Source organism: Dipodomys spectabilis, unplaced genomic scaffold (assembly GCF_019054845.1).
Source record: "Dipodomys spectabilis isolate Male_0828 unplaced genomic scaffold, ASM1905484v1 ptg000002l, whole genome shotgun sequence".
Classification (NCBI taxonomy): Eukaryota; Metazoa; Chordata; class Mammalia; order Rodentia; family Heteromyidae; genus Dipodomys; species Dipodomys spectabilis.
In genome coordinates this window covers 44,373,913-44,390,796 of record NW_024870679.1, presented here as the reverse complement: position 1 = coordinate 44,390,796, position 16,884 = coordinate 44,373,913, and the positions used below count along the sequence as shown (strand labels likewise).

General features: G+C 43.5%; 1 protein-coding gene across 4 annotated transcripts in view; it reads left to right on the top strand.

The window, feature by feature from the left end:
- The window catches only part of Oscp1 (organic solute carrier partner 1), a 38,512-nt gene extending 24,218 nt beyond the window's left edge, over positions 1-14,294 (top strand). For 3 of the 4 annotated variants that reach the window (XM_042678879.1, XM_042678870.1, XM_042678864.1), the window contains 6 exons: positions 6,718-6,821; positions 7,709-7,837; positions 8,997-9,066; positions 10,744-10,883; positions 13,449-13,512; positions 13,964-14,294. In XM_042678879.1, coding sequence (XP_042534813.1) covers positions 6,718-6,821; positions 7,709-7,837; positions 8,997-9,066; positions 10,744-10,883; positions 13,449-13,512; positions 13,964-14,080 — 624 coding nt within the window. In that variant the 3' untranslated portion in view covers positions 14,081-14,294. The remainder of the gene's footprint in view (positions 1-6,717; positions 6,822-7,708; positions 7,838-8,996; positions 9,067-10,743; positions 10,884-13,448; positions 13,513-13,963) is intronic. The other variant, XM_042678888.1, reaches the window with a different exon arrangement.
- The last annotated feature ends 2,590 nt before the right edge of the window (positions 14,295-16,884 follow it).

The window sequence follows — 16,884 nt, the reverse complement described above, 5'->3', positions numbered from 1 at the left end:
AATAACTCCTTCATTGTTTAACCAGAGTACATACAAAACTGATAGTCCAAATATCAAAGCTCTCTGTAATAGTTCCAAAGAATGTGAAATCTCCTTAGGATGGCCAAGGTTCTGACTTGTATACGTGGATTTAGCAACTGTACTAAGACCAATTCCATTTTAAAAACCTCAACAGTTACAACTATGAGCAAAGTCCTAAGAGTTGCCTCCTAAAATCAAGGCTTCTCTGGTCACTCATCCTCTCCCATTCCTATTCATTCCTATTCATGCACCCCACCCCTCCAGCATTAACTTTCCTCCTATTCTTTCCATTGTCTCCATTGAGAAAACATCTTCACAGAATGTTCCCCATACCTTTCACACCATTAGCTACTCTACTTAAAACTATTTCATCCCTGGAAATTTTAAGTCTAGCAAATAGTTAGTGACTGCCAACTATTTGTCATGCTGTTTTGAGTGTTTGAGATACATAAATGAATGAGAACAAGTTGCTCCTTTGAGAAGGTTCTATGCTAGAAGGAAGACCCAGAAAGAAAAGTATGACCATGTTCTTGCACTGCTAACTTTAGGAAAATGGCAATATTCAATAAAATTATAAAGGATAACTAAGATGGGTTGCTACATTAAACAGCACTACCTACCATAGCTCTCTGTAGTGATGGAAATGTTCTGGGCCTGGGCTGTCTAGTACAATAAACATTTGTTACACATGACTTTTTTTGGCTGGGCTTTTTTGCTTATAGCTAGCACTCTACTACTTTAATAATACCCTTAGTTCTGGCTTTTTGCTGACATAAGAGTCTGTCAGGTCTGTCTGCCTACATTGGCTACAAACCATGATCCTCAGATCTCAGCCTCCTGAGTAGCTAAGATTATAGACATGAGCCTCCCACACCTAACTATACATGGTAATTGAGTACTTAGAATATATGGCCAAGAAATTAAGTTTTAAATATTTATTAATCTGTACTTTGGACAGCACATCTTCAAATGATAGAATCAAGGACAGCCCTTCAGGGAAGTTCATCTAAATTGAAGGTACAGCAAGGTCAGGCTCCATAGATAAGTCAAAGAAAAAAACCCATGTGACTAGAGCATAGTGCCCACAACAGAAATGATACTCAGCAAGGAGGGGCAACAATGCTCAACAAGAAATAGACTTATGGGGCTGGGAAGGTGGCTCAGTGGTAGAGCGCTTGCCTCGCATGCATGAGACCCTGGGTTCGATTCCTCAGCACCACATAAGCAGAAAAAGCCAGAAGTGGTGCTGTGGCTCAAGTGGCAGAGCACTCACCTTGGGCTGAAGAGCTGAGGGCCCCACAACTGACACACACACACCCACAAAAAATAAAAAGATATGTACTCATTCCCTTACTCATGTAACTGTAACCCCTCTGTATAGCATCTATACAATAAAAATTTTAAAAAAAGAAATGATACTCAGAATAAAGGTAATATAAAACATCTGTATAACATGGGAACTAACCAATAAGAACAGAGATCAATCGAAAATAAACTGGTACTTACTTGATGGCTTAGCTTTCAGCCCTAGAAAGGAGTTTATTCTTTACTTTAAGAGCAAAAAGATAGTATATGTTTTAAGGTGAGTGGTAACAGACCCCGATTTACATTTTGGACTTGAACTATATGGGGCAAGAGTAGAAGGAGGATAGCAATCAGAAAACTGTTAAAGAATCTAGGTCAAAAGCCAGAGAGCTTGGCTTTTTTCCTTTTTGCTTATGTGGTGCTGGGGAATTGAACTCAGGGCCTAATGCATACAAGGCAAGCACTCTACCACTGAGCCACCTTCCCAGCCCAAATCTAAGAGATTCTTATTGCCAGTAGAATTAGAGGGAAGTACTCACATTCAGGATATTCCCCATGCGGGGCAATACCAAAAGACCTATTAAGAAATTGAATATGGGAAATAAAAGAATGAAGAAGTAAAAGCAACTACTGTTTTTGTTTTTTTTTAATCTTAGCAACTAGTAATACCATTTATCAAGTTCAGGAAGGACTGATAGGACATATACTTAAGATACAAAAGTTAACAGATCTATTTAACTTGATTTACTTGTAAGCCATCCAAATGGCCGTGTCAAATAGATAGCTAAATAGGCAGACGTAGAACTCAGAGATTCAGTGGGAATCATCAGAATAGAACAGAGGTCTGCTGACCTTTGGAGGAAGCTCGTTATCCTCCCTGACTTGTATACCAGGACCTAGAGAGGGACTGTACCACAGGCAGGCTGTGAGAAGCAGGGTCAGCATTCTACTGCTTCCCCTCACTTTCAGGCCAGTCTCTCATACCCTTAAAACCTTTGCCCTCGGGGGCTGGGAAGGTGGCTCAGTGGTAGAGTGCTTGCCTTGCATGCATGAGGCCCTGGGTTCGATTCCTCAGCACCACATAAGCAGAAAAAAGCCAGAAGTGGTGCTGTGGCTCAAGTGGTAGAGTGCTAGCCTTGAGCTGAAGAGCTGAGGGACAGCACCCAGGCCCAGAGTTCAAGGCCCATGACTGGCAAAACAAAAAAACAAAAAACCTTTGCCCTCCTCCTGCAAGGTAAACCATCAACCATGACACTGTCCAAAGCTATGTCCCATGTCACGTTCATCACATACCAGGGTTTATAGAGTATCTAAATCCCTGACCACCCTCTCCATCGCCACCAGAATTCTGCCATCACCCTGAGAAAGATGACTGCTAGTAGAGATGGTTCATCTAGCATGGCAGCCCGAGTTGCAGCAACCATCATTTTCTCTCTATATTGAAACTCATTAGATGGCAGGGTAAATGCAATAGAAGCACATTGGTATTTATTCTGAAATAGGAGACTATAAAGAGAGAGCGTGGCCAGTTATACCCAAGAGAACACCATTGGCTCCTGCCTATAATTCTACCTATTCAGGAGACTAAGATTTGAGGATTTTAGTTTGAAGACAGATCTGACAAACAAATCTAAGAGATTCTTACTGCCAATTAAGTGACAAGATGCCAGAAGTCGAGATGTGGCTCAAATAGTAGATAGCCAGCCTTGAAAAAACAAAACAAAAGCAAGAGCAGGATTTGAATTGAAGCCCCAGCACCAGTGCAAAAAAAAAACAAAAAAACAAAAATTACATCAGACCCATGAGAACCAAAGGGGAAGACTGTCTGGTATGGAGAGAGATATCTGAGTATGGGGAATACAGAATGAAGCAAAGTGGCTGCAGGGACATGATCTGACAGGCAGCAGAAAGCCGTGAAAGATTTGAAACAGGACATGGTATGGTTAGATGAGCAATTCAAAAGGGTCTCTTAAGCAATAGAATGGAGAGGAACTAAAAGCAGATGAAAAGGCTGGCAGAGATCAATTCTGGCAGAGATGATTAAGTGTACAATAGGCTGCAGGAATTAGGAGAAAGAGTAAGAGGCAAATACAAACAATATTTACTAGATTGACAGGGCAACTGAAGACAAAGGGAGCTCAAAGTGCAGATTTGATTACCTGGTAGTAGCATCCACTGAGACTGGCCTCCCCAGAGCAGGAGCTGGTAGAAGAAGACAAAGATGAGCCTTTTCCTGGGTGAATTCGCTGTGTTTTGCAGTCCCAACAGATGGACATGTCTCAAGGATGATAGGAAAGATTGGGCAGGCGTCCAGGGGAAGAGGATGCTTGAGATGTGTGAGCCATCAGCACAAAGTGAGCACTAGAAGTGGGAGTAGATGAGGCTATCTGGGGAAAAGAAAGGCTTGTGAGAAAGGAAAAGACCCAGGAAAGTCAGACCTATAACTGATACCAGCAGGAAGACTAGGCAAGCAGACAAACCAAGTGGTCCTGTCCATAGGGCAGAATCTCAGGTCACATGGCCTAAATCTGTACATTTCAGAGTTCCCATACTCCATCTTATTAGAGTTAAGCAAACAAAGGGTCAAGCATATATATGTATATATAGATATATATAGAGAGAGAGATTTCCACTTCCAAAATTTCTTTGTTCATTTTATTAAACTAGCATCCTTTGATCACAAAATGCCCCCCAGCCTCCACTCAAACTCATCAGTGAACTCATATGTACATGTTATATAACATATCCAGCTTTTTCATGTCATGCTTGGCTCATGTATCCAAGTAGGCTGTGGGGGAAAGGGTTGAGTACACATACTGAACTAGCACTTCACCACTGAGCCACAGTCTCAGCCCTTTAAGCAGACTGTGATAAAAGCATCAACTACCATTTACTGAGCTTTTTACTATGTGCAGACTCTAGTTTTTCTTTTTTCTTTGATGCTAGAAATCAAACCCAGGGCCACATACATTCTAAGTAAGCCTTCTGAGCTACACTGCTAGTCCCTGATTTTATACATTATCTGATTTAACTATGATACTAACACATTGAGTAGGCATTATTATTACCAAATTTACCCAAAGGAAAATTGATGCAAGCAGGGTTCTGGTGGCTCATGCTTGTAATCCTATACAGCAGGCTGAAATAGCTACTCAGGAGGCTGAAATCTGAGAATCAGGGTTCAAAGCCAGCCTGGGCAGGAAATCTGTGAGACTCTTATCTCCACTTACCAACCAGAAAGCCGGAAGTGGAGCTATGGTTCAAAGTGGTAGAGCACTAGCCTTGAGTGAAAGAGCTCAGGGACAACATCCAAGCCTTGAGTTCAAGCCCCATGGCTGAAAACGAAAGAAAGAAAAGAACATTGATGTAAAAAAAAAAAGTATATAATGTACAAAAACAACAGAGCCAGGGTTGGGGGGTGTAGTTCAGTGGTATATAGCACATGCTTAGCATATGTAGGTGTGGGTTCAACCTCCAGCACCTAAAGAGGGAAAAAAAAAACAGAGCCAAGGCGCCCAGTCTGACATCAGTGCCAAATTGCCAAATAACAAACTCCTACCTCTTGACATTTCACTTATTCTTTTTTCCAGTCTTTTTCTTTCTGTTCTTTTTCTATTAGCATAAATTGCATAAAGGGATTTTATTGTGATGTTTGCATATATATAATACTTTGATCAAATAACAGACAGTAATATCAAGAATTTTTTCAGAATTTTAGAATTGGAAGAATTTTTAGTTTTTCTTTCTACAGGTGAGGAAGTTAAAACTCAGTAAGACAACTTAAGTGCTACAATTTCTTTGTGTTTATGTCTGTCTTTTACCTGTATGTATCAGTACTAGCATTTGAACTCAGCCTAGACACTGTCCCTGAGCATTTTTGCTCAAAGCTAGTGCCCTTCCACTCGAGCCACAGCTCCACTTCCAGTTTCTTGTTGATAAATTGGAGATAAGAGTCTCATGTACTTTCCTGCCCGCGCTGGCTTTGAACCTCGGTTCTCAGATCATACCTCCTGAGCTAGGATTACAGGTGTAAGACACAGGCACCTGGCTAAGTGCTATAACATCTATTGGGAGGGGGGAGGGGGGATGGGAAGGTGGCTCAGTGGTAGATTGCTTGCCTTGCATACATGAGGCCCTGGGTTCAATTCCTCAGCACCACATAAACAGAAAAAGCCAGAAGTGGTGCTGTGGCTTAAGTGGTAGAGTGCTAGCCTTGAGCTGAAGAGCTGAGGGACAGCACCCAGGCCCAGAGTTCAGGCCCCACGATTGGACCCAAAAAAACAAAAAACAAAAAAACAACAACAAAAAAACATCTATTGGGATTTGATTTACACTGAGAATGGCCAAAATCTTACTACCAAATACACAAGCCAGGGGATAGCAATGAGCTTAATGTGTTTTTAATCATGTAAGAGACAAATGCTCTCTGTATCCACCTGCTCCAGCCCCACACTTCCCAGGCCAGCATGGAATTAAGAGCTCAAGATCTAGAGCCAGAAACACAAAAGTCTTGAACTATGTCCATTATAAGTGCCTTTCAGCCTCTCTCTAAGCTACTGATTCATCAATAAAATAGCAATACACTTCTTCAAGCACAGGTCATAGTTGCATAGAAAGTTAACAGGAAACCAAAGAGTAGGTGTGGGATTTGGAGTCAGCCTTGGTTTTGAATTCCAGCCTTGCCTCTTGTTTTTTCTGAACCTCAGCTACCTCATCTTTAAAATATGGATATACTACCTGAGGTAGAAGAAATAATTGTATTGTCAAAGCTCATAGGCTTCACAAACTTTATAGATCATAATAATGGCAATTTGCCTTGTGAAGGTTAAAATGTGTTTGTGTCTTTAAGTATTACTATTCCACAATACTGTAAAATATGTGAAAGTAATGTAATTACCTATCTCAATTAAAAATAAATAAAATGGAGATATACTACTTGCCTTAAAAGTTTACTTATGGCCGGGCGCTGGTGGCTCACACCTGTAATCCTAGCTACTCAGGAGGCTGAGCTCTGAGGATCATGGTTCAAAGCCAGCCGGGGCAGGAGAGACCGTGAGACTCCTATCTCCAATAAACCACCAGAAAACCAGAAGTGGTGCTGTAGCTCAAGTGGTAGAGCGCTCGCCTTGAGCTGAAGAGCTGAGGGACAGCGCCCAGGCCTACAGTTCAAGCCCCACGACCGACAGAAAAAAAAAAGTTTACTTATGAAGCTCAGATGTAATCTTGTTTGTAAAAACCACTGTAACTACATATTAGTCTTGATGTGTTCTTTCTTAGTGTTACAAACTCACTGAGCAACATTCCCAAACTACTAAAGGCTTTTCATTTCAAAGTGTTTCTATCCATGAAAATGTACTCAGAAAAAAATGATAGAAAGCATATTTTTTCCAGGTATCCACATTTTTAAAGGACAAGGTTCAGAATTCTAATGGGCGCTTTGTGTTGCCAGTGTCCGGGCCTGTTCCCTGGGGAACTCAAGTTCCTGGACTCATCAGGTAAGTTTTGCACAGTGCTGAGGGGACAGGAAAACAGAACTGGGGCCATACATAGAACATAGCACCATGGAGCCACTTAGGATGTTTGCTTAGCCTTTAATCAGGAAAGCTCAGCTTTTGAGGAATTTTGCAAAGGAATTTGAAGCAAGATACCCAGTTCCCCTGGATTCATTTCTTCATCTGTTAAAATGATTTTGTGAGGATAAATAAGACAAACTAGTGCTCCAAAACTCTTGCACACCCTGGGCATCACACCTGTAATCCTAGTTACTCATGAAGCTGTGATCTGAGTATTGCACTTTAAAGCCAGCCCAGGCAGGGAAATGTGTGAGACTCTCATCTCCAGTTAACTACCAGAAAGCCAGAAGTGGAGCTGTGGTTTAAGTGGTAGAATGCTTGAGCAAAATGGCTAAGGAACAATACCTAGGCCAATACTGGCAATAAATACAAACACACACACATACACACACACACACAGAGCACATGACATATAGATGTTCAATGACTATTTCTGTATTGTTATTTTCACAGTTAGCATCTTTTTCTTTTCTTTTTTTTTTTTTAATTTTTTTTTTTGGGTCCGGTCATGGGGCCTGAACTCTAGGCCTGGGCGCTGTCCCTCAGCTCTTAAACTCAAGGCGAGTGCTCTACCACTTGAGCCACAGCACCACTTCCGGCTTTTTGCTTATGTGGTGCTAAGGAATCGAACCCAGGGCCTCAGGCATGCAAGGCAAGCGCTCTACCACTGAGCCACCTTCCCAGCTCAGCATCTTTTTCTTGAAAGAGTACATGCACACCTTTTTGTTCTGTCATATACAAAGAATAAGGACACTTAGAGAACATGCCATCATGTTTATACTATAGGATGTTCTTACTTTATACTATAGGATGTTCAACAACAAAGGTGAAGAAGTCAAGAAGACAGAATTCAAGCATGGTGGAAACTATGTCCCTGCATCCAAAGAAGGTTCTTTTGAACTTCATGGAGATCGAGTCTTGAAACTTGGAACTAACATGTAAGCAAATTCTCCCTGACTGAATGAACTCAAATGTAAGGGCAATCGCTTCATTTAAAAATAAGACTTCTGGAGCCGGGCGCCAGTGGCTCACGCCTATAATCCTAGCTACTGAGGAAGCTGAAATCTGAGGATCATGGTTCAAAGCCAGCCCGGGCAGAAAAGTCTATGAGACTCTTATCTCCAATAAACCACTAGAAAAACAGAAGTGGCGCTGTGGCTCAAGCAGTAGAGCTCTTGCCTTGAGCTGAAGAGCACAGGGACAGCACCCAAGCCCAGAGTTCAAGCCCCACGACCAAAAAAAAAAAAAAAAGATTTCTGGGCTGGGAAGGTGGCTCAGTGGTAGAGTGCTTGCCTCACATGCATGAAGCCCTAGGTTCAATTCCTCAGCACCACCTAAAAAAGCTGGAAGTGGCGCTGTGACTCAAGTGGTAGAGCTCTCGCCTTGAGCTGAAGAGCTGAGAAACAGCATCCAGGCCCAGAGTTCAAGCCCACAACCAACCAAAAAATACAAAATAAAAAATAAGACTTTTAAGCCAGGCACCAGTGGCTCACACCTATAATCCTAGCTGAGATCTAAGGATCTCGGTTAAAAGCCAGCCCAAGCAGGAAAGTCCATGAGACTCTTATCTCCAATAAATCACCAGAAAACCAGAAGTGGCACTGTGGCTCAAGTGGTAGAGCACTAGCCTTGAGCTGAAGAGCCCAGGGACAGTGCCCAGGCCCAGAGTTCAAGCCCCACGACTGGAAGTCCTGGCTGACAATTAGAAGTTAGCTCTGTGAGATAAAATATATGCACAATCCTGACATTTCCAAAGGGCACCCAAGAACTCCAAACATAGGAGGCTGAAAACATACTTATTTTAAGTGCCCATGGAGGAGAAGTTGCCAAAGCCTCTGTCTCAATGGAAACTTGCAGTCTTTGTGTCCTTTCAGTGATATATGTTCCACTTTCCAAGGGGGCACATTTCTACACAGTTCCCCAGGGATTTGCCCTTGGAAAGAAATAAATGAATGGCCAACAGTTGGTTCTATTTTGTACTTATAGTACCTTTATAGATGCCATTAATTTTCTCAAAATAAACTTATGAACTATATTTACAAGTTAGAAGTCAATGGAAAGGGGCTAGATAATGTTGCCATTTTCTGTCATCACTAGGTACAGCATGAATCGGCCTGTGGAAACGCATATGTCTGGAGCATCAAAGAACTTAAACTCACAGACACAAGTGAGCTTCTGCTGCCCTCTTTTACCCTCCCTGCCTCTCTCTAGGTACAAACATCTGCATGGGGAGGAAGATGGGAACTCTGTAGATCTCAAAGCTATTCAACATTGCCCTCATTGTTTGCAATCTTCTCCATTCTCCATTTGGCCTTACAAGTACACAGGTTTTTAATTGTAGCTTTTCATGGAGCCTTCTAGTTATCTGACTAATTAGGTAATTTTAGGCCTAGTTCACCGCCATTAATTAAATAGGAACCACACACTAGGACATGGAAAATAGCATTGCAATGTCATTAGGTCCATAATTGTTTAGTCCAGCACTTAAGTCTGTCTTGATAATTATAATGTGCATTGGTAATACTTCCCTATACAGCAGAATGTGGTAACTACATTCAAAATGGAATTTTATTCATCTTTATATATTTTTAGTAACTAGCTACAAGCAAGCCATAAGACGAATCATGGGATATCCAGTTATTAAGCAATCATTTCTCAAACTGCTTTAGTAATCTTGGACAAAACAACACAAAGCTGGCATGGATGTGGTCTATGCAACTTATAGCACCCAAGGACAGACAAGAGTTGGAAAGAAGTCATGGTAGTGAGGTGGAAGACCAGCTCACTAGGTATTCTGTGCCGGAACAATGTCTGTTCTGTCCAATGAGGTAGGGTCAGGGATCAAGAAGGACCAAAAAGCCAACATTGGTAGCTCATGCCTGTAATCCTAGCTACTCAGGAGGATTGCAGTTCAAAGCCAGCTGGGGCAGGAAAGTCTGTGAGACTTTTATTTCCAATTAATCACCAGAAAACCAGAAGTGCCAGTGTAACTCAAGAGGTAGAGCTCTCACCTTGAGCTGAAGAGCTCAGGGCAAGCACCCAGACCCAGAGTTCAAGCCTCACGTTCAAGGGGGCGGGGCGGGGGGGAAGAAGGACCAAAAACCTTCTCAGAGGAGGTAACATGGAAGCAGGACTCTAGAGGGGAAATGGGCATGTAAACAAGGTGACAGGATGAGTGAAGTCATGGGGCAAAAGAGCACTGTATCTAGGGGAAGCAGGAGGCAGCATGTCTCCATGTAGCTGGACCATAGTGTAACTGAGACAAGTAACATTGGAGCCCAATTAAGGAAAGTCTCTAAACAACTTGAGTTTGTTCTTTATACAACGTGCAGAAGAGTTTACTTCAGCAAAGAAGAAGTAAAAGAATATCTGCAAGTGGGAAGGACAGGCAAAGGCTTGAAGTATAGGACAGTGAGAGTGGTCTGAAGGGTGCATTCCTGAATGTTGCCACAAGAGGGCAGTGTGGGAGCTCCTCCAAAAGGGTGCCCTTGGTGCCAGAGCCACTTGGACAGTTTCCAATGCTGAGAAAACTGGATTGAGGCAGCAGAGTTCTTCACTCCTCAGAGGAGGAAGGTACTCCTAGGAGAAGTGTGGGTCCCTAGAGCTTTCCACTCATCTTGAAAGTATGAGAGTCTCTGGTTTGCTTCCTTCTAGAGCCCCTCTGTTGCTGACATGGGTTATTTTACTTTTGGTTAAGCCTGCTTTCTACACTTTGGTTAGTCACAAAAATAATTTAAACAGTTATTGTTTGAATTATTTTATGATACTTCTCTGGGTCTCCAGGGCCTAAGCAGGAAATATGATCACCTTCATGTGGCTACAAATCATGCAATTGTTTCTACAGGAAAGCATTGCTCCAAACCCTCTTGCTAAAGAAGAGTTAAACTTCTTGGCCAGGCTATTAGGAGGGATGGAAATTAAGAAACCCAGTGGCCCTGAACCAGGATTCCGGTTGAATCTCTTTACTACTGATGAAGAAGAGGAGTATGTTTTAAGCCTGTTCTTTAAAAACATGTTTTTTTAGAAAACCTAAGTGTATGAGCTGGTGGCTAATGTCTATATCTCTCAATACTCAGGAGTCTGAGATCTGAGGATCATGGTTCAAAGCTAGCCTAGACAGTAAAGTTCACAAGACTTTTATCTCCAATTAACTAGCAAAAAGCTGGAAGTAGAGCTGTGGCTCAAGTAGTAGAGCACTAGAGCTTTGAGCACAAAAGTTCAGAGACAGTGCCTAGGCCCTGAGTTCAAGCCCCATGTCCTGCACACACACATGCACACACACACACACACACCAAACTAATGTATATACATACATATGTAAAGAGTCAGGCGCCAGTGGCTCACGCCTGTAATCCTAACTACTTAGAAGGCTGAGATATGAGTATCATAGTTCAAAGCCAGCCCAGGAAGGAAAGTCCATGAGACTCTCATCTCCAATAAATCATTTAGAAAACCAGAAGTGGCACTGTGGCTCAAGTGGTAGAGCCATTCACCTTGAGCTGAAGAGCTGAGGGACAGCACCCAGGCCCAGAGTTCAATCCCCACACCGACCAAAAAAAAAAAAAGATTACAAATGAAATACCAACAGATTCATTGACCTTAAGAATGCTACAGGAGGGCTGGGAAGGTGGCTCAGTGGTAGAGCGCTTGCCTTGCATGCTCGAGGCCCTGGGTTCGATTCCTCAGCACCACATAAGCAAAAAGAAAAAAGCCAGAAGTGGCGCTATGGTTCAAGTGGTAGAGCGCTAGCCTTGAGCTGAAGAGCTGAGGGACAGCCCAGGCCCAGAGTTCAGGCCCCACGACCAGACCCCCCCAAAAAACAAAACAAAAACAAGAATGCTACAGGATTAGCCAGGCACCAGTGGCTCATGCCTGTAATCCTAGCTACTCAGGAGGCTGAGATCTGAGGATCGCAGTACAAAGCCAGCTGGGGCAGGAAAGTCTGTGAGACTCTTATCTCCAATAAACCACTAGAAAACCGGAAGTGGCGCTGTGGCTCAAGCGGTAGAGCGCTAGCCTTGAGCTGAAGAACGCAGGGACAGCACCCAAGCCCAGAGTTCAAGCCCCACAACCGACCAAAAAAAAAAAAAAAAGAATGGTACAGGACTAAATGGATTGAACCTCTTGGAGTTGTTCAAAAAGAGTTCTAATGTTCTACTTACCACAACACAGCCTGAACAAAAAAGTATTAGAATCCAAAATGGAGCCGGGCGCTGGTGGCTCACGCCTGTAATCCTAGCTACTCAGGAGGCTGAGATCTGAGGATCGCGGTTCAAAGCCAGCCCGGGCAGGAGAGACCGTGAGACTCCTATCTCCAATAAAAACCACCAGAAAACCGGAAGTGGCGCTGTAGCTCAAGTGGTAGAGCGCTCGCCTTGAGCTGAAGAGCTGAGGGACAGCGCCCAGGCCCAGAGTTCAAGCCCCATGACCGACCAAAAAAAAAAAAAAAGAATCCAAAATGGCCATGCAAACTTATCAGTGGCAGAGCTCTTAAGCAAAACCTTGGGTCTGATCCCCAGCACCACTAAATAAGTGAATAAATAAATAGCCTGGTACTGGTGGCTTAAGCCTGTAATCCTAGCTCTTCAGGAGGCTGAGATCTGAGGATCATGGTTCTAAGCCAGCCCAGATTGGAAAGCCTGTGAAGGTCTTACATCCAATTAACCACCTGAAAATCAGAAGTGGAGCTGTATCTTAAAGTAGTAGAGTGCTAGCCTTGAACAAAAAATATCATGGGGCTGGGAAGGTGGCTCAGTGGTAGAGTGTTTGCCTTGCATGCATAAGGCCCTGGGTTCGATTCCTCAGCACCACATAAGCAGAAAAAGCCGGCAGTGGTGCTGTGGCTCATGTGGTAGGGTGCTAGCATTGAGCTGAAGAGCCGAGGGACAGGGCTGGGAAGGTGGCTCAGTGGTAGAGCGCTTGCCTTGCATGCCTGAGGCCCTGGGTTCGATTCCTCAGCACCACATAAGCAAAAAGAAAAAAGCCGGAAGTGGCGCTGTGGCTCAAGTGGTAGAGCGCTAGCCTTGAGCTGAAGAGCTGAGGGACAGTGCCCAGGCCCAGAGTTCAGGCCCCACCTCCGACAAAAAAAAAAAAAAAAAAAAAAAATATATATATATATATATATATATATATATCTCATGAACAGAGCCCATGCCCTGAATTCAAGCTCTATGACCAACAACAACAACAAGAACAGAAAATAAAAAGCAGAGGAAAATTGGACTTGATGTCTTTGGGCTTAGATAGACTTACCCAAAATCACTGATCCCCCTATCAACCAAATATTTAAGGTGGAGGCTGCCTTCATTGAAGTAATTTCTTTCATTTTCTTGTTTGTGGCAAGAACTATGTTCAATGCTGGGAAACAAAGAAGTAGTCTAAGACCTAAAGCCTGTCTTCAGGATACATGAAGTATTCAGGGGAGATGGGGTGGAAAGGTGAAAGGAAAAGGCAGAAGATAGGATAGGAAATATAGTTGCCAAGTTATCAAAAGGTAGTTTGCCGTGCTAGCCAGGAGAAAACCCTAACCTGGACCCATTTCTCATCCAGACATGCAGCACTATGTAGACCGAAAGAGTTAACCTATGAAGTCATCAACATACAAGTTACACAGGTATGTACAGGGGATCTCAAAGGGCTCAATCCTATTTCCTTCATCTTATAGTAACCTTGGCCTGCAAAGACCTCTTCCTTTTCTAATAGATTATAACTACAGTCCATTATCTGACAAACAGGTAAGCAACTGAAATGCATGATAGGGCAAAAATTAAATACCAGCCAGGCACCAGTAGCTTATGCTTTTAATCCTAACTATTCAAGAGGCTAAGACTGAGGCTCTTGTTTCAAGGCCAGCCTGGGCAGAAAAGTCTGAGAGTCTCTTATCTCTAGTTTACAAGCAAAAAAAAAATCTAAACTGGAGATAGGTGGTAGAGCACCATCTGTAAGCAAGAAAGCTAAGAGAGCATCAGTAACAGCACACACACACACACACACACACAAATTAAATACCTATTGCCCCAAAAGGCAACCTACTGACATCATCTCCTCTCTTGCTTCTCTAAAAGGACAAACAACAGAAGGAAGAACTGGCACGGATTATGGGAGAGTTTGAGATCCCAGAGCAGCCAAAGCTGAGCACCAACAAGGGGGATGACTTGCTCGCTATGATGGACGAGTTATAGTTGCACTGACCAGACACAGCCTCCCACCTCCCCAGAAAAGCTGCTTGAAGAGAACCTCTGTGGAAGGAAGGCCAAGAATCTCCCACTGATTGAGGCTGGTACCTCTCAGTCCCTGATTATGTCATAACAAACTGCAAGGCTCACTCAGAGAATACCCTCTCCTAAAGACACACATGTATATGGATTTTCAGCAAAATATATCCTGGCCGTTAAACTAGACCTTTCCTGTTTATTTCTAATTATAGGTAAGTATAAAACATCCTTGGCCGGAGGCTGAACCTGAGTTAGTAAGAGGCTACTGCCATGATCATTTCCACATTAACCACATCAGCTCTCCCATAAGGACAATACATCTCGCAGATGATTGTAAGCCATAACAGAACATCAAATGTAGCTAGGCATTATGGCACACATTATAATCCCAGCACTTGGGAGGCTGGGGGAGAAGGACTGTGATTTTGAGGCCAGTCCAGACTATACAGTGAGACCCTATTTTTAAAAAAATCAAATGATGTAGACAGGCTCTACTGGCTCATACCTGTTATCCTAACTACTCAAAAGGATGAGATCTGAGGATCTCAGTTTAAAGCCACCCCAGCAGAAAATTCCATGAGACTTTTTATCTCTAACCAGCAAAAAGCCAGAAGTAGAGCTGTGGTTCAAGTGATAAAGCACCAACCTTGGGTGAAAAAGCCAAGTGAGAACAGGAAGCCCTGAGTTCAAGACCCAGTACTGGTCCACACACACACCACACACAGAGACCACAATCTGAAATGTGTTATGCTTTGTAGGTGAGTTTGAAATCAAGGGGAATAGTAATTGCCTCTATCAGGGTCCAGTTTGGTGGCACTCTCCCCCAGGCACACTATGAACTGCTGCTGCTTCTCAGTCAGTCATGGGGCTTGAACTGGCCTTAGAGCTGTCCCTCAGCTCTTCAGTTCAAAGCTAGCGCTCTATCACTTGAGATACAGCACCACTTCCAGTTTTCTAGTGGTTTATTGGAGATAAAAAGTTTCACCGACTTTCCTACCTGGGCTGGCTTTGAACCACGATCCTCAGATCTCAGGTGTGAGCCACCAGTGCCCAGCTTTTTTTTTTTTTTTTTTTTTTTTTTTTAATCAGTCATGGGGCTTGAACTGGGGGGCCTGGTCACCATCCCTGAGCTCTTCTGCTTAAGGTTAATACTTTACTACTTTGAGTCATAGGGCCACTTCCAGTATTCTGGTGTTTAATTGGAGATAAAAGAATCTCACAGCCAAAAGTCAATGGCTCACACCTGTAATCCTAGCTACTATGGAGGCTGAGAGCTGAGGACTGCAATTCAAAGCCAGTCCGGGCAGGAAAGTCATTGAGAATCTTATCTCCAATTAACCACCAGAAAAAACTTGAAGTGGTGCTGTGGCTCAAGTAATATAGCACTTGCCGTGAGCTGAAGAGCTCAGGGACAGAGCCCAGGCCCAGAGTTCAAGCCCCATAACCAACACCACCAACAAAAAAGTCTCACGGACTTTCTTGCCCAGGCTGGCTTTGAACTGCCATCCTCAGATCTCAGCCTCTTGAATAGCTAGGATTATAGGCCTGAACCACTGGTACCTGGCTCTTCTCAGAAATATTCTTTATTCTTCCTGACAGAATAAAGCCAGGACATGACAAAATACCTTCTGCTAGTAGGACAGATAGAGGCCCGTACTTCTCTGAACCCCTCTCCATCCATCTGTGCATAAACATTTATCCCAATTGAAGATACACACCAAGAGGATATTTGCTTTCCAGCATCATACAATCTCCTTGCCCCCATAGTCTGCCTCTGCCACTTAGTGAGCTTGCCTTCTAAAGACACCAGTCTGATATGCTAGGACATCTGTCTGCCTAGCTTCCCCTTCAGTCACCAAGCTTGGCCTTACTTTGGTAATAGGAGGTACACATGGTATGCCACTTGCCTCCAGGGTACCCGTTCAGTTCCTTAGAGAACCATGTAAAATATGGCCCAGACAATCTCCAGTGTCTCAGGAAGGAGCAGCAGCCCACAACCAAAGAACCCTCGCAGGCCAAGTAAACAGAAGGCTCAGGACCGGCCACCATCCCAGAGGCCAGGGTCCACTCAGTTCTTTGGAAAAATTATCTAGAAGATCAAAGAGAGAAGCTGCTCCTAAGCTGACCCAGGATATAGAGTTTGGTAAGTCACCAGCTAAACTAAAATGCCCTCCCAGCCAATAAAGTTATACTCACTAGACACTGGTGACTCACACTTATAATCCTAGCTACTAAAGAGGCTGAGATCCGAGGATCTCGGTTTGAAGCCAGCCCAGGGCAGGAAAAGTATGAAACTCTTTATTTCCAATTAATCATCAGAAAAGCTCAGAGCAGAGCTGTGGTTCAAGTGACAAGAGTGCTAGCCTTGATCAAAAGAGGCTCAGGGACAGTGCCCAGGCTTTGAGTTAAAGCCCCAGGACCGTACCAAATATTAAAGGTACACTGTCTTATCTATGAAAACCCTCCCCTCCACCCCCAAAACAGTCCTCAAGGGAGAAGTTTGCTTTCTGTTTAGTCTCAGAAGCAATCTGGCCACCAGCTGGGAGCCCAACTGGGTAACAGGTGAAGGGAAAGTTTCTCTCCTGTTCTGAGTCTTGCTCTCTCCACATTGTCACAAATGCAAACTTCACTGAGGCTCAGAGTAGGTCCTAAGGCCTTGGAGATAGGCCATACATTGCCCAGAAGCAGCAGTCTCCTCCCTCCACCTAGCCCAGAATAATGTTGCCCTCTTGGTAAATAAACAAGATACAGATCTCTGGTGAGGCAGCTCT